General features: G+C 40.9%; 1 protein-coding gene, 1 long non-coding RNA gene and 1 pseudogene across 3 annotated transcripts in view; all 3 read left to right on the forward strand.

Moving 5' to 3' along the window:
* The first annotated feature begins 798 nt into the window (after window positions 1–798).
* Window positions 799–10,602, forward strand: LOC130543703 (uncharacterized). Its single transcript, XR_008959209.1, has 3 exons — window positions 799–1,232; window positions 3,280–3,324; window positions 10,549–10,602. It is a non-coding gene; the product is annotated as an uncharacterized LOC130543703 (long non-coding RNA).
* Window positions 10,603–14,059: 3,457 nt separating this feature from the next.
* Window positions 14,060–14,466, forward strand: LOC113263857 (MICOS complex subunit MIC13-like; annotated as a pseudogene).
* Window positions 14,467–16,589: 2,123 nt separating this feature from the next.
* Window positions 16,590–23,925, forward strand: part of ITGA2 (integrin subunit alpha 2) — a 105,649-nt gene continuing 98,313 nt past the window's right edge. The window contains exons 1-2 of one of the 2 annotated variants that reach the window (XM_048224317.2): window positions 16,590–16,798; window positions 23,606–23,832. Coding sequence is in view for 1 of the 2 variants with exons in the window: in XM_026510678.4 (XP_026366463.3) it covers window positions 16,741–16,798 (58 nt within the window). In the remaining variant the exon portion in view is untranslated. The remainder of the gene's footprint in view (window positions 16,799–23,605; window positions 23,833–23,925) is intronic. The other variant, XM_026510678.4, reaches the window with a different exon arrangement.

Below are 23,925 nucleotides of genomic sequence, written 5' to 3' on the forward strand. Positions count from 1 at the left end.
TGAAATGAAACTTTCCCTGTGGATTAGAGCAGAATCAGAGTCATTCCACTCTGAGAGTTGAGTCTTAAATCAGTGGATAGGGTCCCTGACCTGCGCAAATTCCAGTTACAATGTTCCAATTCCTCCCTTATGGCAGGAATAATAGGGCAAGCACCATTGTCTGTAGGCACCCAGGCTGCCAGCCACTTCACAGATGAATGCAGTTTGGTCATCTGCCAGTGCTCCAGTTAGTACTTGACTGGCAAGAACTGGCTTGAATTAATAAAAGCAGCATTGAAACATCTGCAGGTTTGGTCTTTAGCTTCCACTTTGCTCAGCTATTTTTTTTGTTTTTGTAGTATCTTTCAACCAAGCATGTGTGGCAAGAATTCATTTAGATACCACAATCCCAAATGGCATTCCAAAAGCAAGAGTGGAAATGCCTCAACCTGGTAAATAAAGAATAGTCTCCAGAATTGGTCATCAGACTATAATTAGTGGAGCTTGAAATTAGCCATGCTGGAGATTCTAAGCGTCCTCGATGAAATGCCCAGGGCTCTTTAGTTTCATATGCTGAGTCTCTCATTTTCTGTTTTCTTCCTTCCTTTACTCTCAGACTTTTATATTCTATTAGCACCCAAGTACCATCTGCTATTCCTTTTCATTCACTTTTCAAACCCTTCTTTCATTCCCACCCATTCTGTATACCTCATCATTTTAAGGTGGGTAATTCTGCAAAGATTCCAATTAGTGTATTATTTGACAGCACAGCAGTTCTTCACCTTCTAAGGTGGACCATATCTTCCTGAATGAAGATTGTATGTTTGAATGAAGTCATTTGTATTTCTAAGAGCTATAAGAATTGGCACATGTGAAGCAGGTAGTTTTGAGTGGAACTGATGGGGCTGGGTGAAGTCTCCCAATTTTCTACAAGCAGAGAAAAAAAGGAAGAAAATCAACATTTATTGCCTACATCCCACATATCAGGCAATTTTCTAACATGTTATTTCATCTTATCACTAACACTGTGGTGATACTATTATTATTTTTGTTTTTTAGGTGATGGAACTGAGACAGGAGTTAAGGGGCTACTTCAAGGTTATAAAGCTACTAAGTGATGATGTTGAAATAAAAACCAAGTCCTATCTGTTTCCAAAGTCATTTCCCCCAACAGCAAGGATTTCAGAAGTCACGGGAAGAGAAATGAAAACACAGAGATGCATACTATCATTGTAGTAACTGCCACATAGTAGGTACTTAGAAAACTTTTTTTATTATTGAATGAATGCAAGAAATGATAATCTGAATAAAGTGTTATTTATCTAGCTATTATATCTCTTTGGGAAGAAAACCATGAACATATAATATGGTCACTAATCATAGACTCATAGATTTGAAGGCAATTTAAAAGTCATCCAGTACTGGAAATTTCTCTACAACAACCCAGATAGTATGACCCAGCCTATTTTAGGCTCTTCCAAGACTGAGGTTTTCACTACTCCAGCTGGAAATCCTGCTCTGCTTTTGAGAAACACTAATTGTTTGAAAGCATGCCCTTATAACTCAAATTCTAATATTAACTCTGTATTAACCAAAGTGTTAGTTCATTTAAGTAGATATTCTTTAAACTATTAATTGTATCTTAGAGTATTAAGTCCCATAAACTTACTACTTCTTGTGCAAAGTAACACTTAGTTTAATTTTTCTGTCTTCGTATTATTTTAATGTCTAAAATTGCCTCTCAAGTTAATGTCTGTCAATTTTTTTTTCCTTCTATCAACTGTCAGGACTCTCAGACAAGTGTTTTAACTTATCCAAAAAATAAAAAAATCCAATCGACAAAATTGGATATTAGGATATTAAGATCATTACTATATGATAAACTATTTTAAAAATCAAGACAACATATGACAGTGCAAACATAAAATACAACACAGCTATGGTATATTTTGCATCTAACAATCTTTTTTCATAGTGACAAGTAGGTTCTTGATAGAATATGAGAGTTTATAAAATGAAAGAATGCATTTTACAAAGAATATATTAGCTCTTGTATGGCACTGCCAGAGGTCAAGAAATTAGTACCACTTATTTAAGATCTTAGATACAATGGTCAGTTCTTGGAAATCCTGATTCTCTTGGCCTTTTTGCTGGCCTTCGTCACAAGCCAGTTTGTTACCCCTTACAGAATGACATCTGGGTCCCAAGCTTGAAGAAGTTAGGTAGAAAGCCAATCTGTCATTCTTTTTTAAAAAATCAGAATTGTAAAACATTTCCCAGAATTTCTTCTTCCCAGCAGGCTTTCACTTATACCTTGCATGATGGTGTTACATGACCATTCCACATTACAAGGGAAATAGAATATTTAACTTCCAGCCTCTATAACAGAAGTAAGAGATGAGTTGGGTGGAATTTGGTATTAAGTGATTAAACTCATAATGTCCATTCAAATGGTATTTCAAATATAATCAACATGATTACTATTAAGTTTATTCTAATATGAATGGAACTTCAGACCAGGAAGGATCTCTGAGAAACTTTCCACTCCAAAACTCTATGAAAGTACAAAGTAAAAATTAGAAATATTTTTCAAGATGATTTAATCCATGTTCTTCATAATATATCATGAATCTATATAGTGTCTTTGTAAGACTTGTCTAATATTTAAAATTCTAAAACAGTGACATTGTTTTAAAATATTAAAAAATAAAATGTTTAAGACCTTATTCATTTATAAAAATATTCATTTAACAGACATTTATTAAGTATCTACTGTTTGTAAGTAATTTTATACCTGAAAACTGAGGAGCAGTCCCCATTCCCTCAAAGAGATATCAAAAGATGGTTTTTATCTGAGGGTGATTCTTTCCTGACAATTGTTTGGAAAACGCTTTTGTCAGAGTTGTGAGTTAAATGTGTTGACTCTCAAGCTCCAGTTTCTCTTTCTCAAGGAAGTCCTACTGAATGGCACACTATGATTTCTCCCTTCTCTAAATTCCTACAGTAATTCCAGTCTGTCCCGGTCCATATGGCACTAAACGACATTTTAATTTTATACATATACATTTACCCATCTATACCTATTCCAGGCCCTTCTGAAGATAAAACTGGGCTCACATTAACAGTTACAAATATCCCTCGTTGTATCCAATCCTTTGTTCTTTGACCTGGAGTCCTCCTATTCCTGGCCCTTAAAAATGCACCCCCTCCAATTATTTCTGTAATTCCCAAAGGGCTGTCTCATGTTCATGAGCACAACTTCTTGGTTATCAAGTGGTGTCTGCCATTTTCTTCCTCTAGGTCTTGCCTGTGGCATCTTTCGCTGATGACATCCTCAATACAAAGGTACTGTCTTGTCTTCTCTTCTGAAATGGGGATGAGAATACCTTCCTTCTGTCTATATTTCTCTCAGATACCCTTGTGGTCCCAATACTAAAAAAAAAAAAAAAAAAAAAAGACATGCTTTCTATTTTAACCCACCAATAGAAGCCAGGACAGACTTTTCTGTAATCAAAGTTGCCCTCCTTTCAGATGCCAGACCTTGTTTTATCTATCTCCTCCATTAAGGTAACTCCATTTATAAAGCCCCTCAAACCCGAATGCAGACTGACTCCCGGTGAATTCTCCCTTCGGTCCTTTAGACCTGCACATACAAAGTCCAAGCAGGGGCCCTTATTGCCTAAGTATGTCTTATACTACAAGTCACCTATCAGCTTCCTGAGGGCAGCAGGCATTGTACTTCCGTTTTGCCCTGCCTCTGCTTTTTGTGCAGTAGTTAGCCACAATAGGTACTCCGTAAACATGTGCTGGATTGAATGTGACTGGACCTATTTAGCATGAAGACACTAACTTTTCTCACTGCACAGAATTCAGAACTTAGCTGAGGCAAAAATGAAAATGAATGCGAGATTTTCCCAGAAATGTTGATTGTACTGCATTTGATTGGCATTGTCAGGAAGGCACCCTTGAAGTGACAGAAATAAGAGAGGAAGAGGAGACTGTTCAGACATCCTAGGGCTACCTACCTCTCCAATGAGGCATTTGCATTATGTGTAAATATTACTTCCACTGACTATAAAAGGAAACATCCATTCTCTTTAATCAATTTTTAGTCAAGTCAGGCAAATGCGCTTACATTGAAAGTGTCTTTTAAAGATGTAATTAAATATGAAGAATTAGTCTCTCTTCTTTCCTTTCCTAGACATTGTGGCATAAACATTGGCATTTTGTTTCCTTAACTCACATCCTAAGTTCACTTCCCCCAGACCTCTTTCCCCAGATGGCGTTTCTGAAGCCCAGACGTCACCCCACCTGTCTCTCTATAAACATATTCTCTTTTTACTTTGGATCTTAAAAGTTTTTAAATAGTGGTGATTCAGATATTTACATACAGCAGTTTATCCTTTTCAAATCAGCAGTTCTACAGGTTGTGAAAAATGTACACAATCATGAAACCACCACCACAATCAAGATACAAAATGTTTCTATCGCCCTAAAAGTTTCCACATGCTCCTTTTAGTCCCTTTCCTCTCCACATTCCCAGACTCCTCAATGGATCTGATTCCTGTCCATTTAGTTTTGCTTTATGCAGAAGGTCATATCAGAGGATTCATAAAGTATCTGCCTTTTGTATCTGCCTTTTCTCATTCAGCATAACATGTTTGTGATTTATCCATGTTGCTTATATATCAGTGTGTTCCTTTTCACTGCTGAAGATTATTCCATTGTATGGATGTATTTTGTGATTATGATATATTTATTAGTTAGTTTTTATTGTCTTTGAAACTTACAGGGGTGGTGGCAGGAAGGGATTGTGATTATATTATAGTTGGCTATTTTTGTTTATATTCCCTATGAGACAATATGGCCTTGAAAGACAATCATGCCTACTACTCAGCATAGTTATATGCCTTGTACTGCCTGAGCTGAAATGTACTCAGATTTTAGATGCTTCATGAACAACCTGATAAATGTATGTGATTCCTTTCCTTATAAAGCAATTTTGAAATACGGTATCTCAGAGTATAATTTGGCCACCTAATATAGTGCAAAGAGAATGAACTTTGGAATCAGGGAGGCTTGGGTCCACATGCCCACTCTGGCACTGCTAGCTGCACTTGCTTGGACGAGCGTCCTGACCTTGGCTTTCTAGGAATGAGCTTCTTCACTCACACAGTAGAGAACATAATACCAGCCCATAAGTTGTGATGAAAAGCCAAAATAAAATAAATGTAGAATAATAATACATGTGGCATTCTTAGCACTTGGTAGACAGTAAATAGTTATCTTACTCCCCTCTTCTCAGCTCCCTGTCCTGAGTAGTTTCTTTGGTATATATGTATTTTTAATTTCTGTAATAATTTGGGGCAACAATTTAGGGCTTTTCCTTTAAATTCCAAATAACTTACTTAAACTATTTTAAATGGTTTGTTGTGATTCTCACTGTGGATGGCAATAACAAATGATTATTTTTTAGTCAAAAATATGCACATTTTCTTTTTGCCCCAGTTTATAAGAACATGCATCTATATTCTTCTAACCATGTAAATAGCAACAGCTGGTGTTTGTTTTGGTTCAAATTAAGTTATATATTAATGTACAGAAACTGACTCCAGAACTGGTTGAGCTAATCTTTTGTGATCAACCTTGATGTTTGTCACTTATCTTCTTCATCCACATATTCATCTCTGCAACTTACAACCCAAAGATGATAAAAACAGGAAGTTCTGATGCTTTGCTTCAGATATGGAGAGCCAATAAGAGGAGCATATAAAGTAACCCTAATTTGGGAGGTGGGATGGAAATAGACTATAATCAAAAATAAAAGGCCAATTATACACAGTAATGTACAATGTACCAAGCAGATGTGCATATATCTTGGTTTCTCAGCCTGAAGCATGCAGTGGTTAGCTTATAGTATTACAGTAACATTTCTCTGACCAAGCCCTACTTAGAGATGTGTAGGAACCTCAGGCCTAAATCTTTCCTTCTGATCTTCTGTGGGTTACTAGAATGTATATCTCACACATACCAATTAGCAACAACACTGTCCTCCTGTCATCCTTTTCCTTGGCTCCTCTAACTACCGTGAGGGTCCCAGCTTTCAACCTGGACTGCATGACATGGTGCCCTACTCATTGTGGTCTTCTTCTGTTCTTGGTGTTGATCATTGTACATGCTTGGTGATTTTGGGAAGGAAAAAATTTTTCCCTCTACTCTCCTAGATGTTATGGCTAGGGCCCTATGAATTAGATGGACAAAGAACAGATTAACAGGAAAAACAAAGCAGAAGTTTATTAACATGTTCATCAAGCATTCATATGAGAAAGTCAGTGATGGTAACTCAAAGTGGTGGTTAGAATTTGGGGATTATATAGCATCTTAACAAAGAACAACAATTTTATAGACAAATGACAAGACAAAGGAAAAGTGGTTTAGGCTTTTAGGGGTGGCAAATAATGGAAAGATAAATACATGGAGAAACTCATGAAGTTAAGAGCTAGTGCATGAGGTTGGTTATGCAGATTTCTCTGGTGCCCTCTCCAGGCGGGTAAGAGTCTAGAGTTGTCCCAGGTGATGAAGAATTGTCCTGCCCTTCCTGGTAGAAAGGAAAAGGCAGAGAGATTTTCTTGTGTCTGCTTACTTTCTATTGTCTTTACATCAAAATAATCCTTATGTCAAAGCAGCATATTTTGGGGTGGTGTACTCTGAACCATTTCAGTGGCTTCTAACTTACAGTCATTTCCTCCTCTGGTTCATGATCCAGTAATGCTTCTATTGATATGAGAGTATATTTACCACTCCGTTTGTGTTATAACTTAGCCAAAAATGTATCACTATCTTTTACTCTATCACTGGAATGTTAGTACCATTTTTACCATTTTGTTTTGTAATCCTTTTAATATCCACCCCCCACACACTCCAGGATTTAGAACTGACACCTCGTTTTACTCAAATTAATCTTGCCCCTTGAAAACCTCTTGTTTCTTGGATTAAGGTTTTACACCTTACTCTCTCCTAGGTGTTCCTTCCCTGGATATATGGGTCTGCCACACTAACTCTCCAGTCTCCATCTGGGTCCTCAAGTTAGCTTGCCTTCTATGAGTGCCTCCTCCATGCCCTCTAGTTGAAGGACACACAAATATGCACACATACATGAGTATATACACACACACACCCCTACACAACTGCATGTATTTTTAAAAATCTTTTAATATTATTTAAAAATGTGCTAATATATATATATGCAATGCCAAGACTTATTATATTGAACAATTTAAGCATGTACAGTTTATTGTAATATCAGTTATACCTCAATGCAGCTGTTAAAGAAAATATGAATATAACCACTATTAAAATCTTATATTTAATATATATATAAACATATGGAAGGAGTTCATGCTAGGGCTAGAGCTGAGTTTTAGTCATATATGTCATATGGAATTAGGTAGTTGGGAAGGAGAAAGCAGAGAATGGAAAAGAACAGAAGCCAAATTGCAAGGAAATATGGTGGAAAAAATTTCTGAGCCAGACTCAAAAACAGAGCCAAAGGTCAAGAGGAAATAGCGTCTCTGGATAAATGTGGTAACTTGTTTGAACACTTTGTGACCCAGCTACTCTGGGCACAGCTATGCATCCTAGGAAGATTGGGAAGGGAAGAATGGCCACAGGTAAATCTAACTGGATCTTGTAAAGCACTGGGGTATATGCAAGCCTTCTGGGGATTCCCTCTAAGAGAATGTCAGTCTAAGGGGAGGTAGCAGCCTCCTTATTTTAAGGCAGAGTCCCAAGCAAACCTGGCAACATGAAGACTGAAGTCATCCTAAGTTGTTGAAATGGAAAAGGATCTATGCCCATTCAGCGGTGAGGGAAAGCACGGGCCTCAAGCAGCAGGAGCCAACAGCAACTAGCACTGATCTCCCAGTAAATGTGTGGAAGTCATAACCCATGGACATAAGAAATAGTTCATGGGTTGAGGGCCCTAGTTATAAGCAGGAACAGTGAAAGGAAGACACTTGGGCATTTGCATGAATGGGATCTCATCTGCACTCAGAGACTGGCAAGGCTGATGAGTTTCAGTTTATAACTGTGTGAAAGCTACTATCTCTGTGTATATGTCATGGGCCACAACTCTCAGAAGAAAATGAACTACACTACTATACTATACCATGTGAAAATGTATGGTTTTATAGACTTTAAAAAATTTTAGGCCTCCACGAATTTAAGCCTTGAAACGTCTTCCTTTACCTTTAGATCTCGAGGTTTTTGATAGAAGAAACCACTTTCCACATAACTGTACTTTTATAAAGGTTCATACCAAATCTAAAGAAAATGTGGCTAAATGTTCTTTCATTCCACTAAATGGCATAAACCAGACCAAACTTCCATATCTTCTGCTTATATATCTCATATCATTTCACCTATAGCAAGACTCTGGAGATAATACTTGGTAATGAGATTTCAAGCTCATAGAGGATAGCCAGAGAACATATTGTTTCCCACCGCACTGCTTAGACTATTACTTTGCACATGGTAGGTATGTGTTAAGTAAATGAATAAATGACAAAAGTGATGCTTCTGCAAGATTCTCAACTTAATCCAAGTAAAGGAACATGTTAGAAATTATAAAAATGTAAGAGGGAAAAAGAGGTAAGATGTCTGGAGGAGAATTATGCAGAAAACTTAAAGACAAATACTAGAAGACCGTAAGATGGACCAAAGTTTGTGAGCCAGGAATAGAAGTTTTACTTTCTCATATAGCGTAATAGAGGCCGTAGAAGCAGAAAAGATTTAATGATTAAGATGGAGATTCCTGGCAAAACCTAAGTTCCTAATCTTTTGAGGCTCTCCCGTCTTCACTGATTTCATTCTTTTGACGTATAAACAAAGCGCATTGACCTGCCAGTCAAATAAATCCTAATGGCAAAATTGGCTCTGTTTGACTTTTTGATTTTAAACATTTGAAATGTGTTTCTGTCTAAAAGGACAGACTCCAATCTAACTGACAAAATCAAAATTACTTCAAAGAAGAGGTACTGGGATTCAGAGGATGCACTTAAATTGCAAAATGGTTGAGAAAGGAGAGGTCTTGGCTTCACAAAAGAATAAAAACTGCCTACAAAATCAAAGATTGTGTATTCTTGGCAGAGGACTGAAGAAAAAAGTTGTCATTGTGAGTTGGTCTTATGAGTGTGTCAAACTGAAGAAAACCATGTACTGAGTTAAAGTTAGGTCTCATAGAATCAAGGCTAGAGATGTGCCATGGAAACTAAAGGCACTTGAAGTTTGAAGATATAGGGCCATGGAAGTGATGAGAAATTAAAGAGGAAATGAATCCACAGTGAGGAGAATGGAGCAGGTACAGGCAGGGAGGCAAAGCCAACAACTCACACCAATGCTTAAAGCTGTATAAAGTGATACATGCTCTTGCCTTTTCCAGTCTCCACTTTAGGTCCCTGAGACCAGGCTGTAATTGATTCACATCTTTGGGTTCTTTGAAATTTCCTCAAATCCCTTCAATTCTTTGACTTAGGCTTGTTTAAGTAAGATTGTGTTTTCCTCCTTGGAAAATACAGTCATTTCAATCTTTATCTCTAACTGAAACATCCAAGTTTTCCAGAGACAGCAGAGTAACAAATAACCATATAGCTGGCTTGATCCATCATAAGACACATTTCTTTAAAAAAAAAAAAGCATCAACAACAAAAAACTGAACAAAAAATCTCCTGAAATACATGTGAACAATGTTTTCCTTCATTGAGCTTTTCCATGTTCTAAGAGATAAACTTCCTAACTTCTCCTTTTCTCTGGTTCATCTTAATAATTAGATGTTAGTTGAATAAATGTGTTTATTCATTAATGGAAGAAACATTTACTGACCACCAACTATGTGTCAGGTCCTGTTTTGGGGACTGTGAGTAAAGTCAATGAGACATGGTCACTGTCCTCAAGGATGTCCAATAGGAAAAATAAAAAGAGAAAATATTAGGAGGACACCAGAGAATTTCATGGAATGGGCAGTCAGATCTCTCAACTGACTGGAAACAGAAAACAGAAAGAGAATAGGAACTAGGGCAATCTCTCTCTCTCTTTTCTTCTTTCTCTCTCGCTCTAATTTATTCATGCCTCAGTATCTTGTTCTCTCCTTTCTGTTTTCTATGAATAGTTGCTTATTGGCTTTTTCTACGCTCATTTGAAAAATGGCTGCCTCAAGTGAACATGAATTCCTAGTCCATGTGGCCAGCAAGGACCCACTAGAATCTCTGTACCCTGAGTACAACTCTCTAGGAGAAAATCTAATCAATCCAGTTTGGGTCAGGTGTCTCTCTGTATCACTAGGAGGCAGGGTGACTCCCAGAGGGAAATCATGGCAAACTCTGAGAACAACCTGTGGGCAGAGCTGGCCAATTGCTTTGCATGTCTGCCACACACATGAAAACAAATAAGGACAGTTAATCCTAGTAGTGCTAGAACAGAAGTATGAATAAATTGCATAGATGAATTGATGGTTCCAGGGACCTGAGGAACAGAGAATTATTTAATTTTTTTAACACTTGTTTTGTTTTTAAGTTGGAAGTGTCTGGACATCACGCAACTCAACAGGTGTCGGGAGACCTGAGGGTGAGTCAAACCCAATGGATTCTGAACTTTACTCAGTCTTGTCATGGATTTTCTGGGTAACATTTGAGGAGTCACTGGTTATTCCATAGCAAATTTTCCAGGAATAACATAGAACTTCACATTCCCTACCCTTTTCAGGTCTAGGGAGAAGAATGTAGAACTCTTCAGAAATTCAATTTAGTAATTATTTTTAGGAACTATTTGCCAGGTACAGGACTAGACACTTGTGATGTAAACATGTAAGATTTCAGAGATCTAGCATTTATGTGGAGTATACATATGTAACTAAAGTCAAGTCATATCATAATACATACAAAAGAAAGAGTTTTGGTAAGAGAGATAGCAGAGGCAGGCTGAAGTTCAACTGAGAGCTTAAACACTAAGGTGCTTGAACTTCATCCTGTAGACTTCCAAAGATTTTCAGCAAATCAGTCTTGCGTTTTGGAAAGAGAACTGTGATGATGGTATAGAGTGGATTGGAGACAGGAGAGGAGGAAGCACAGAGAGATTGCATAGAAGACTGACATTGTGGGGAAAGACCAGAAGGGCTTGAACTAAAGAGAGTAGCAGTGCACATAGAAAGTAGAAAATGGATAGATAACTATGTTAGGGATAAGGAAAAAATTGATATGGTGTGGAGGCAGGGAGGCCTGGTGGTAGCCCTGAGGATGGAAAACAGAGGCTTATAGTTTAGGTGATTGTACATGGGGGAATGAGATTTAAAAAAAAAAAAAAGAGCTGGATTTGAAGATACAAAGAGGTCAGAGAGAATGCTGGGAAAATTCATCTGAGCCTCCTCCCTAAAAAATTCCAGGCTAGAGTTGGAAAGAAAAGAGTGGAGAGGCCTCACTCCATCCCTTAGCAATTCTCAGAATGTGGCCTCTGGTGTCTCAAGACACTTTTGGTCTTTTCATACTAATACTGAGACATTATTTGCATTTTTCACTGTGTTCGCATTTGCCCTATGGTGCAAGAACAATGACCAGTAAGAGTAATCACTGCATTCTTCACCACTGGACACTCACAGATAAAAAATGAGAGGGAGAGGGCAAGGGGAGCAATGGAGAGAAAGGAAGGAAGAAATATGGGAGAAGAAGACAGAGGAGGGGGGAAGAGGGAGGGAGAGAAGAAACCAGGAAGGAGGGAAAGAAGGAGGGAAGGAAGAAGGAAGGAAGTAGAGAGCTAGTCTCACTTAAGAATATCCTTGACAGGGCACCTGGGTGGCTGGGTGGTTAAGCACCTGACTCTTGATTTTGGCTCAGGTCATGATGTCAGGGTCATGAGATGGATCCCCACTTTGGGCTCCATGTGAGCTTGAAGCCTGCTTGGAATTCTGGCTCTCTTTCTTCCTCTGCCCTGACCCCTCCCTCCCCTGCTTGTGCTCTCATGCGCTTGCTCTCTCTCTGTAAAAAATCTCTTAAAAAAAAAAAAGAATATTCTTGACAAAGCAGTAAAAATTAACTACCTTTATTAAATCTCAACTCTTGAGTACATGTCTTTTAAACATTTTGCATGAGTAAACCTTATGAGTAATACACATAGAGCACTTGTGTTGCACACTGAAATAGGATGGTTGTCTCAAAGACCCAAGGATCCGTAAACTGAACTAGCCACAGTTTTCATGGAACACCAGTTTTACTTGAAAGAACAATTGATAGATATTTTACGATTATTCAGACTTGGGTATTGGATAGACGTTTCTCAAAAATGAACGAAGTGGGCCTTCCACATAGAACAGCTGATAGTATGTGCTACCCATGATAAAATTCAAGCTTTCGAATGAAAATTGAAATTTTGGAAAAATGTGTATGTGCCAGCATGAGTTTGACAGCTTCCCAATATGTGGAGACTTTTCTAATGAGATAGGTGATGATATGATTTTTTTGATATTGTGTACTGAAATGTGTCAACAATTGAGAAATCTGCATAACTCAGTGAACCAATATTTTCCAAATGACCAATGTATGATGGGACAAAACTTTACATGGGTAAAAGATCTACTCAAAGTGCTCAATAGACCAATGAATTTTAATGCACAAAGTTTGGAGGAGGTTATCAGGAGGATGAGACTGCTGGTTGACCTGCAAGTTAGACCCAGTAATTGGAGGCTCCTTATCCCCTCCCCTGTCCTTGAAATGTAGGTTCTGCCTACTGCTCCCACACTAGGAGCCACTTCAGGGACACAGCTTTGAGAAAGTTATTGAGACTATCCGAACCGTATATATGACTGAACCCTGCCTGTTAAGGGCTATACATAAACTTGAGATTCTGGCAGCAGTGTGGAAATTCACTCATCTTGTGGCCACTCCAGACAAACCTAGCATATAAGTTCCCTTGTTTATTTAAACTGCAACCCCCCAATCTGAAGAGATCTCTTTCTCTTCTCTCTCCTTGTCCTCCATCTATGGAGGCCAGTTTCAGATTTCAACCCCAGGAACTCTTGAGGTTGCAAATCAACAGTAGGGTAGGAAAGGTTTATTGTTGTGGTTTCAGATTCCACACTGGAACTGGTCTTGAAGAAACTACCACTTTTTGAGTTTGGGGGCAGTATCAGGAATATCCACAATTATGTCCTGTTTTTTTTTAACTACATCTGTGTGATACCAGATTAACTTCAAATTAATGTAGTTTCACTGAAACTACCTATCACAACAGATTGAATGCAGGAGCAGATATGAGAAATCAAGTGTTTAATTTTTAAGCCAGACATGAAAAAGATTGGCAAAATTGTAAGACAACGCCATTCGTCTCATGATTTTCCTTATTTGGGGAAATATAGCTATTTTTTGTAATAGCTATTTTTTGTAAAAAATGTTATTTATGTTAACACGTAAGAGCCTTATTGTTGAATTAATACTTATATATTAGAAAATGTATCTGTTTCAATTTCTTACATGATGAACACAGGTAGAAATAATCCATATAAACAAAAGTTCTTTGGGATCCTCCATATGTTTTCCAGCTTTAATAAGGTATAATTGACAATTACAATTTGTGTATATATATATGAGGTGTGCGTCATTAGGTTTTGATATACATATACGTTGTGATCTGATTATCGCAATCAAGATAATTAACATATCCATCCCTTCACACAGTTACCACTTTTTTGTTGTTGTGAGAACACTTGAGACCTACTCTCTTAGCAAATGTCAAATATACAATACAATGTTATTAACTAAAGGCACCATGCTGTACTCTATACATCCAGGACTTATTTATCTTACAACTAAAAATTTGTACCCTTTGACCAACATCTCCCCATTTTCCTCACCTCCAGCCCCTGGTAACCACCGTTCTAGTCTCTGTATTATGAGTTGGCTTTTTTAGTTCCACATGTAAGTGAGATCATACAGTATTTGTCTTTCTCTGTCTGGCTTATTTCACTTAGGATAATGTCATCCAGTTCATCCACGTCATTGCAAATGGAAAGATTTCCTTCCTTTTTATGGCTGAATAATATTCCATCATTTTGGTCTTTGCACACAGAGCTGAGTGACCATGGTGCCCCAAGCATGGCCACTGAGGAGGTTCCTCATCAAGGGCAATGTGGCTGGGGGCACCATCTATGGTGTATTACCAGCAGCTGCTGGGGCCTAGTGACAAGAGCCAGACTACCCTTCAGAAGTCTGAGGAGGTAGCACCCCTCCCCCCTACCCAGCCGTGGACCAGTTCAGTCAGTACATATGTGAGAAGACCAGTGTGAAGATACCCCAGCTCCTAGTGCCTCCAAAGTTTAACTCTCACATCCCTAAGTCCTGTGATTCAGGCATCATCATGCTGATGTTGGCTCTCTCGGTGCCCCCCTCCAAGACCCAGGAGTACTGCAAGGAGGGCTGGGGATACCTGAAGGAGCGAGCTCAGTAGCCTGTCAGAGACAACCTGCCCCACTTATGAACAGAGGCAGAGGCACCATAGACCTGGAGACTCCAGACTGGGACTGGGACCCCACTCCAAGAGCAGCTCCCAGCTTTCTTGGCCCAATATAGGACTTTGGAAGTGTTAGAAAACATATACGTATTCCACCATCTTTTTATTCATTCATCTGAGAGATTCTCAATAATTTTAAGTGCAAAGGGCTCCTTGAGAGCAAAGAGTTTTAAAAGCCCTGCCTTAATCTTATTTCCTCAGAATATGGTGTCCAGTACAGTTACACCTAGGCAGAATAGTTCCTAGGAAGATAAAGACATGAGTTCTCAAACTATTTTGTATCAAGAACCCTTTATACTTTTAAAATTAATGTGGGGCAGGAGTCGACTCTTTGTTTCTTGAACTTTGAAAGTTTGCCTGCTCTGGAAAAATATAGCTCCTGATTTATTCTGTACCTCATGCCAGCATAATGTTAATTTGTCCAGTTCTGAGCACGAAAGAAAAGAAGGGTGCATTTTCCTCTCCAGCACCCAGAGACAAAGCACAGATTCCTGTCTCACATGAAGGGAACTATACTGCCTCCCAAACAAGGGTCGGTTCCAAACACTTACTCACATTTCAGTGAGTCAGAAGGAAACAGACAGATATTCATCTCCCTGAAACCTGGCTGACTTCCTGCAAGAAGTCTGTGAGGAGAGGCAAGGTGGGTGTCAGGGTTATGAACGGCCACCTAAGAGCTCTCAGGTGATATCTAGAGTCTTAGTAAGCAGGTGAGTACCATAGACAGGTTAGAAAAAAATGCCTTCAGGTGTTTTTCAGGATTAGTAAGTAGAATTAGTAAGTGACAGATAAGAAAACAGGAAAGAACCAGGGGCCACACATTTTGAGTTCAAAGATACTGAGTTTATAGTCATGGTGAGTAGCAGTAACATCTGATGAGTACCAATTTAGTGCTTTAAGACTCCAGCCTCAGCTATGGTAAAGGAGAGCATTTGATTTTTTACCAGTTAACTAAGTCCTTCCACCCTGAACCACTTTGCTTCTGAGTGGCAATATCCCACATACTCCATAATGCTCATAGTAGCTGCTCCATAAAGATTTGGAATGGCAATAATAATAATGATTAGTCTAATAGTTCCTTAAGTTTATTAAAACATTTTATTATTTCACAAAAGTTGTCACTGGAAGAATTCTGGTTTCAGCAATGTGCTGAGAATTTGTGGGTGAACTTTTGGAGGAAAAATCAGATTTAAAGAAAGGTGAATATCCTATTTCTTAGGTTTGTAAGTAAAAATCTCAGATATGGTTACAGAATGTCCTTTTTCCAGATCTGAGACTAAAATAATGGAATAAAATAGTCATGGTGTAATACAGACAAAGAGGAAGAGTCACAAGTTCATATATGGGTTCTCACTCCTCTTGTGTCTTGAAGTAAATCGCTTAAACTTAGTAATCAAATCAGCTGCTTATTATCTTGGAGGAAAGGAATGAATGAGGATTTATCACACACACACACACACACACACACACACACACACACACACACAGTGCTCTTGCAACAGGTCTTGCTTAAATATACCTCGGATAATCATAACTTGTGAGCAGATCTTCTTTCCTGTGGAGTTGGTTTTAACCTGGTCATTCTGCACTTATTTTTGTCCGTTCCTCCACCCACTTGAGAAAAGCAGAGAGAGCCACGCACCGCGCCACCCGTAAAAGTGTGGCTTTGGGCTTGCTTGCGCCCCCCCACCCCCCACCCCTTGCCCTCCACCTCTGTCTGGAGCCCGGAGCCACAAAGGGCTGCAGAAGGGCCAAGGTTCTCCGGCGCACCGGGGGCTCCTGTGGGCGGGCGGCTGTCCTTCAGGGGCGGGGTAGTGACAGGCCGGCTCCCGCCCGTCGAATGTGCCGGGCGGGTCCGGTGCAGGGCAGGATGAGGGCCAGGCGCGCGGACCCCAGTCCCGCGGCCTCCGGGATTCCCGGGGCGGGGGCGGGGACCGCGCGGGGGAGTTAAGGTGCGGTTTCCAAGGGTGTGGCAGCGCGCAGGTGCCCGCGGGGCCGCGGGGACTGGGCTCGGTGGGGCGGGGCAGATCCGGTGTTTGCCGTGGCCGAGGGGCGGGCCGGGGCGGGCCTTGGCGTCCCAGGAGCTGCCAGGCAACTTTTCCCTGCCCTCACCCCGGCGGGCGAGAGAAGCCCTCGGGACAGCTTCTGGAGTCCGCGTTCTGGAGTCCTTCTGCAAACCGAGAGCAGCTACCGTTCTCCGGCAGGCTCAGAATGCGGCCAGGACGGGCAGGGGGCGCGCCGCTGCGGCTGGTGTTAGTGCTCAGTCAAGGTAAGCGAGGAGCTCACTCTCCATCAACTGAGGGAGAGACCTGCGCGGGTCCCGGGGCAGGAGGGAGGAGTTTTGCGGGACGAGGGGGCAGGCAGCCGCCTCTCTGCTCGGATTCCACGTGGACCCAGGCTCCCAGCCATCCGGAGCAGGATAGAGAGAGACTCCCCATTCTCTCTTTCTCCCCCGCCTGGTGTCCCCGTAAGGCATGTCTCACCCTGTTTGTGAAGCACCCTTCAAAGTCAGCTCACTGCGTGCCTTGGTTTTAGACACACGCGCGCACACACACATGAACAGAGTGGAGTGGAGACTAAGGGGTGTCCTGAAGATGGAAAGCCCTGCAGCCCGGTTTAGAGAGCAGGTGCCGCCCGGGACCAGCACCACAAGGTTCTTCGGGTCCCGGGAATCCGGTTCTGGGAGGCAGCATGCACCACCTCAGCGCTATGCCCGGTGGCTTTGCAGGAGCCTGGGAGCCCGAAATGCTTGTTTTTCAACCCGAGGGTGTGAATTACGTTCCCATTTCTTCAGGCTGCAGCAAGGATGTTTCTAACCTTAGAGGACACAGAAAACCTAGCGTCTCTTAAATACTTGGCAGAGGGGAATTCTTCCTTCCCTTCTGCCTTCCTCTAATTGTTGTAACGTTTTTGTTCAACTTAATATAAACTTAGGCCAGGAAAAGTTCTTTTTACTTTCTTGATCTTAGCTGCTGCCAATAAGAGAATTAACTAAAGCGGCAGCTCCAGCTGCAGGGCGGTGAGAGCGAGGCCCACCCATCGCCTTTTGCACCAAGTTGTGTGACCCTGATCCTTCAAGTCTACCTTCCCCAGACTTCTTCCAGAGCCTAGTGTGTGCTTACTGTAAGCACTTTAGTTTACTGGGAGGAGTGGGGGGAATCACATTTGTATTTTGTAAGTTTAAACAGCTATCAAAACAAACAAAAAAAAAATGGTCTCTGTTTTTCAAGTGTTTTTACAAAGAATATAAATATTTCCTAATACATATAAATTTTTTTTTATCCTCCTCTGAGGCATTTATTATGGAAGAAACCTTAATCCAGATAATCCTGTAGCATTTTCTCCCTGTCAGAGATAACACAGAAATCGCACCACCATCCCCACCCCCAGCAGAAACTAGGCATCATTAGGTTTTCTGTCCAACCCTTTCTCTGGTGCTTTGTGGATGTTCTGTGCTGGGACCCAAAGAATGTTTTGAGAGACCATCAACCCTAATCTAGGGGTTTCAAATAAAGTTGAATTCACATTGAAAATCGGTCCCTGGAACACCACAACCTTCCCAAGAACTAATAGACGTTTGAATCCAAGCTTTTCATCTCTCATTAATTACCCATTATTAACAGAAGCTATGGAAACCTAACATTATTTTCTTATCTTCGAAGTGTTGAGGCTTGTTTTTTAGAGAGCAGTGAGAAATACTTTAGTGGAATGTGTTGCTGCGAGGCATGAAGTCAGGTATAGAGACTTTTAACCTGGAGGTAGTTAATTAGGACAAATCAGTGCAAGCAGGCGGAGGTGATTTGAAATGACATCCGTACAAATGATTTTTTTATATTTGTTCCTTCCTTCTGTTCCAGTTATTTGCATACTCAAGAAACAAGTTTTCTCTTAATTCAGGATGATCATAATCAAGCTTGGTCATTCGTGATATCAATCCAGGTTCCTAGGGAAACAACATCATTTTGTGATGCCATGACTATCCCAAATTAACATGAATAATTAAATCTCTAGATCAGCGATAGCTGAAGTTTTTTGGCATTACCTTAGGTATGTACAATTTTTGAGTATTTGTCATTACTTTATACATACATATATAGGTGTTTATAAAATATATACATGTATATATATAAATATATACCAAAATGTATATAAGTACATGTGTAATATAAATATATACCAAAAATGAGAATGTAAAAAGCATACGTGTGTGTATATGTATTTATACATCTCACATTGTCTCCAGCATACATGCCAACCACTGTAGAAACTTAAAACCCTCAAATCTCATTTTAACACTTAGAATCAAATCTACTTTCTGTAAACTTTCTCATGGGTATTTAAGAAAAAGCAGTGCTCAACGTTCAGTTTCCTATTTATCACCTTGCATTGATCACTCCTTGGTTTAAGTGCTTGAAGTCATTGAAATGGTAACTGGCAGATGAAGGATGGAAGGGAAAGGCCATAAAGGGCCTAGATCATTCATAATCTAAATAATAAGTCCATAGAAGAAAGAAAAATGTAATTTTAAAGTTCACAGTGACACTTACCACAGATAATCCCCATCTTTTCTCCCTATCTCTGGCACCCTGCCCCAGAGTCACCCCGCCCCAGAGTCACCCCCTCTTTACCAAACACCTTCCAATCCTCTCCCTAATGCCCCTCAAGCTATAAGTATTCTAATTTCTCTCAGAATAAGTAAACCCTTCTTTTAATATGTAATTTGGCAGCTCTGTCCTCCTGAAACACCTTCCACCTCTGTCTTCTATTCTCCCTATTTTTCTTCTGTTTTCCCCAGCAGCTCCTCCTCACTCTCTTTCACAGGCTTGTCTGTTTAGCTCAGTTCTTGGTGTTTAGAGTTCCACCCTGGATCCTTGTCTTCATTCTCCCAGTTCTTTCTGGGCCAGTTCCCCACTCAAGTCAGGACCCCTGGCCAGACTCCTCTTCTTGTTCCCGATCAGTATTTCCATTGGCTACCATCTCCACCCAATGTCAAATAAGCATGGACTCAATGTGTCCTCAACTGAAATCAACACCTGCCTCCAGAATTCTCTCCTGTATCACCTACTGTTGTTTACTGGGCAGCAGCATTTGCATGCAAACACCAAAACAATGAATCTTCTCCCTTGATTCAACTTTACAGCCCATCTCCAGGTTCTGTCTGTTCTCCCCATCTTATGCAACTTCTGCCACCACCCAGTTCAGGCCCTTTCTTTCTTTGTGTCTGGACAACTGTAAACTGGTTTTCCTGTTTTTATCTCTTATCCCTCTGATACATTCTTCTCGTGGTCACCAGGGTTATCTTTCTAAACACTTATTTGTATCCAATCAACCCCTTCCTTCAGATGTCTGGTGGCTCCCCATCTCATGTCGGGTAAAGTCCAGATTTCTTGGCCTGGCTTAAAAAGTCCTTCTCCATCTGGTTGTAGGCTGGCCTGCCTATTCGGGCTTTTCTCTGCTATGCTCCTCATGCACACACATCGAGGCAAGTACACATACTGCACACAGGCACGGACATGATACAGACGCCCCGAAGCTGTGTAGACACATCTACACACACCCTTCTGTATTCTGACTGCACTGGATCAGACCATAGCTAGTGTTATTTTCCAGAATATTCATCCTGCCTTCACTGCCCTGATGCTTTTTCCCTTTTCTTCTTATTCCTTTGCAACTCACCTTTGTCCTAAGACAACGCCAAGCAAAATTATAAAGTAGGGAAGTTTTTCTTTTATGACTAAAAGGGAAGTTTGAGGTCATCTCTCATTTCTGGGACTGACCCTAAACTGCCTCCACCCTCTTATCCTCAGCACCTCCACAGCTGAAAACCACTGTCTTATAAAGTAACTCCCCAAACCATGGGTCTCCAACTACACCTGCCCAACTACAACTGTGCTTTTCTCTCTTAAGTCCTGGTTCATGAGCCTCTGTTTGATTTAAATTCATGCACTCGGGCTCAGGATCAGTATTTAAGAATAATTATTCTTATGTTTCTGACGTACAGCCAGATTTGAAAGTAATTGCTTAAATATTAGGGCTGTATCTCATCTTTCCTAACAAATTAAAATTCCAGTATTGCCTGTACCACCTTGTTGTGAGATGACCACCAAGACAAGCAGGTTTCAACACCAAGAGACAGTGAATGCGTCAGTTCAAATGAATTCCCTCTAAAGTGGGTGATGACTGTTCCTGTCTTAATGTGCTAATGGCCTTGGGCCTATTAAAAGGGAGAAGTCTGTTAATGTAAAGAGATGAGCTTCTAATGATGGAATTTTAGACATTCAGCAAAATAAAGACACAGATTCAAGTCAGTATGTCAAAAATAAAGTATTTCAGGATGAATGGGGAAAATATTGGGGACCAAAAATATCATCCTGATGTCATGTGAATGTTCCCACTTAAGTCAAAAGTTTTGGTCTGGACTGTCAGCCTTGCTTAGCTTGGGATGTTACTGAAAGATTCAAGACAGCATAAAAGAGAAAAAACCACAGAAGGCTGTCACTCTAATTGGCAAGTCAAAGATAGGAGGGTTTTTGTGGGTTGTTATTTTTTTTCATTTGTTATGGTGACTAATGATTTACCTGAATACACAGAAGAATGTCTCTCTAAAGAGAAGAATCTTAATACTACAAATCCTGAAACAACAAGAGGTTCTGTGTGTGAACGTGATTCCTATGATGCCCCTTCAGATGATCCATAGGTGCTTTGTTCATGTGGCTGTGGTGAATTCCATAAAACTGGTATTGGAACATATTTTTATGCAGTAATGTTTCATGGAAGGCAATGGGCTAGGCCCAGCCATAGAAAACTTGAAACATCATCCAGGGAGTTCACAGTCTATTTGGAAACAAATCCAAACATGAGGGAAGTCCATTGTCTCAGCCCCCGGAAGGTACCTAAGCAATTTCAGACCCTGCCATCCTCCTTTCTGACCGAAATGCAGTTACAAGAGCCTCTTCCTCTGTGCAGCTAGGAGAGCGGGGGACCTCGAGGGGATTGCACTTCTCTCCAGTGCCTTATTTGGACATGGGCATGTGATTGCAATGAGATATGAAGGGAGATACGCTTGGAGACTTTGGGGAAAGAATTTTTCATTCTTTAGAGTGACACTGGTTAAGAAACATACTGCCAGGTCTAACGGTGAAGCTTGAGACAGCTGCAGCCATCTTACAGCCATGGTGTCGGCTAGGTTGAGGGTAAAGCCAGGACACTGGCCTAGTGGAAAGACAGAAAGCAGGCCCTTGAAACTGTCTTTGAGTTTCTGAATTATTAAAATTTAGAGCCATCTCTTTGTGCCTAAAAAAATGTCCGTGTAATTTAAAACTTGGTTATGTTGTTTTTGTCATATTGTTCTGTTGTCTATAACAGAGATATGTAACATAAGTTTCTATATTGTAATAGATATCATTTGGTTACATATAATTAATTGCTAAATGGGTGGTACAGAACTTAATATTGAGTTCAGAAAATGGAGAAATGTCACTGTGATGCATTTAAGTATCAAGCCTCCTGGCAAGTCTCCATGGGGACAGGAAAGAATCTTTACAATTCAGATCAATTTACAAAACTGTGAAGGACCTCAGAGCTCAGAGTCTAGTTCTCCCCCTTTAAAATGGACGTCAGTGATAATAACATAAGACGGAGAGTAACATAACCACGAATGGGTCCCCAGTATCCTAGTTCCTGGATCAGATGTTTTAGATGCTTGAATAGGAAAGGAGAAGGTCTTTATATCCAGAACACACTGTTCAAGGTATTCACAGAGGGTGAAAGCTGACAGTTAGTAGGCACCTGACCCTAAATGGCCTTGTAAACTGTGGATTTTTTAGCACAATGGGAAGGATTTGAAGGGCCTTAAGCACGGGAGTGACATGCTCAGATTGGCTCCTTGGGTGGATCACCCTGGAGGCAAGGAGGATAGTGGATTGAATGGAGGCCAGACTGCAGGCACCACAAGCACTTGGGAAAAACTCATTCTGGTCTTAGTTTTAGTTTAGTCCACAGTTGGAGGGTGATGGTGCTAAAACTCAGTAGCAGTAGAGAACGCTCACGGGAGATAGGTTTGAAAAGTAGTTAGGGAGGGGCGCCTGGGTGGCACAGCAGTTAAGCGTCTGCCTTTGGCTCAGGGCGTGATCCCGGAGTTCTGGGATCGAGCCCCACATCAGGCTCTTCCTCTATGAGCCTGCTTCTTCCTCTCCCACTCCCCCTGCTTGTGTTCCTTCTCTCGCTGGCTGTCTCTATCTCTGTCAAATAAATAAATAAAATCTTAAAAAAAAAAAAAAAAGAAAAGTAGTTAGGGAGAATGGACAGGATTTGGTGAAGGATTTACTATGGTGGCAGCAAGCGACGGAGAAGACAAGACTGGAGCCGAGGTTTTGGCTGTAGACAACTCAGCGAGCTGCTACTGGCTGAGAGAAGGGGAGGCAAGGAAAAAAGGCAACTTAGTTGAAAAAGATAATCAGTTCACCTTGAAAGGTTGTTTGAGAGATCCAGGTGCACACGTCTAGTAGGTAGTTCTATATACAGCAGTATTAGAAGCATGAGAACAACAGAGGATAGAGATTGAGGAGTGAGAGGCAGCTAGAGTCATTGAAGACGTGGCGTTGACGAGTCAGGCAGAGACCAGAAGACAGCTTTGGCCACAACACGAGAGATTACCTGCGAGAGTCAGGTGAGGAAGAGGAGACACCAGGGAGAGAGGAGCAGTGGGAGCAGTAAGCAGAAAGAAGACTGCAGGAAGTAGGACACCACACAAATATTTTGAGTGGGAAGGGTTGGTCAGTAGGATCAGCGTCTTCACAGATGTCAAACATGTTGGTCAGCCTTGACGAGGACCGTCTCCATGGGGCCAAAGTGGAAGCCAGAGTGGAGTGGTCTGAGGAGTCAGTGCACTGTGAGGAAATGCAGGCAGTGTCGGGAAGTTAGGCAGTAAAAGAGGAGAGGAAGTGGCTGATGGACAGGATGGGAGAGACTTGCATAAAAATGATGGTGATGAGATTTTTTTACCTCTGTTACTTATGTTATTGCATGGTCTCCTTGTGATTATTGAGAACTGCACTGAGGCATCTGTATGTGGCAGGGGCGCCTAATGGGGGAGAGACTGCCGGACAGAAGGAGCGCTGACGTCCATGAGAAAGTGGGGGTGCAGATTCGTAAGGCCACAACAGCAGCCACTCTGGCAACAGCTTCGAAGCCACAGATGACCGTATGAAGGAAGGCAGAGTGGGTTCTGGGGTCTGACATGGAGAAGACATGAACTGGTGAGACAGAGATGAAGTCGATGACTTTGAAGGCAGAGGGAGACAGGTGAGCCGTGGGAATAGGCACCCCCGCCCCCAGTGTGGCTGCTTAGGTTGATGAGAGCCCTTGTATATGTTGTCTATTTCAGAACAGACTTAC

Source organism: Ursus arctos, unplaced genomic scaffold (genome assembly GCF_023065955.2).
Source record: "Ursus arctos isolate Adak ecotype North America unplaced genomic scaffold, UrsArc2.0 scaffold_15, whole genome shotgun sequence".
In the NCBI taxonomy this organism is placed as follows: Eukaryota; Metazoa; Chordata; class Mammalia; order Carnivora; family Ursidae; genus Ursus; species Ursus arctos.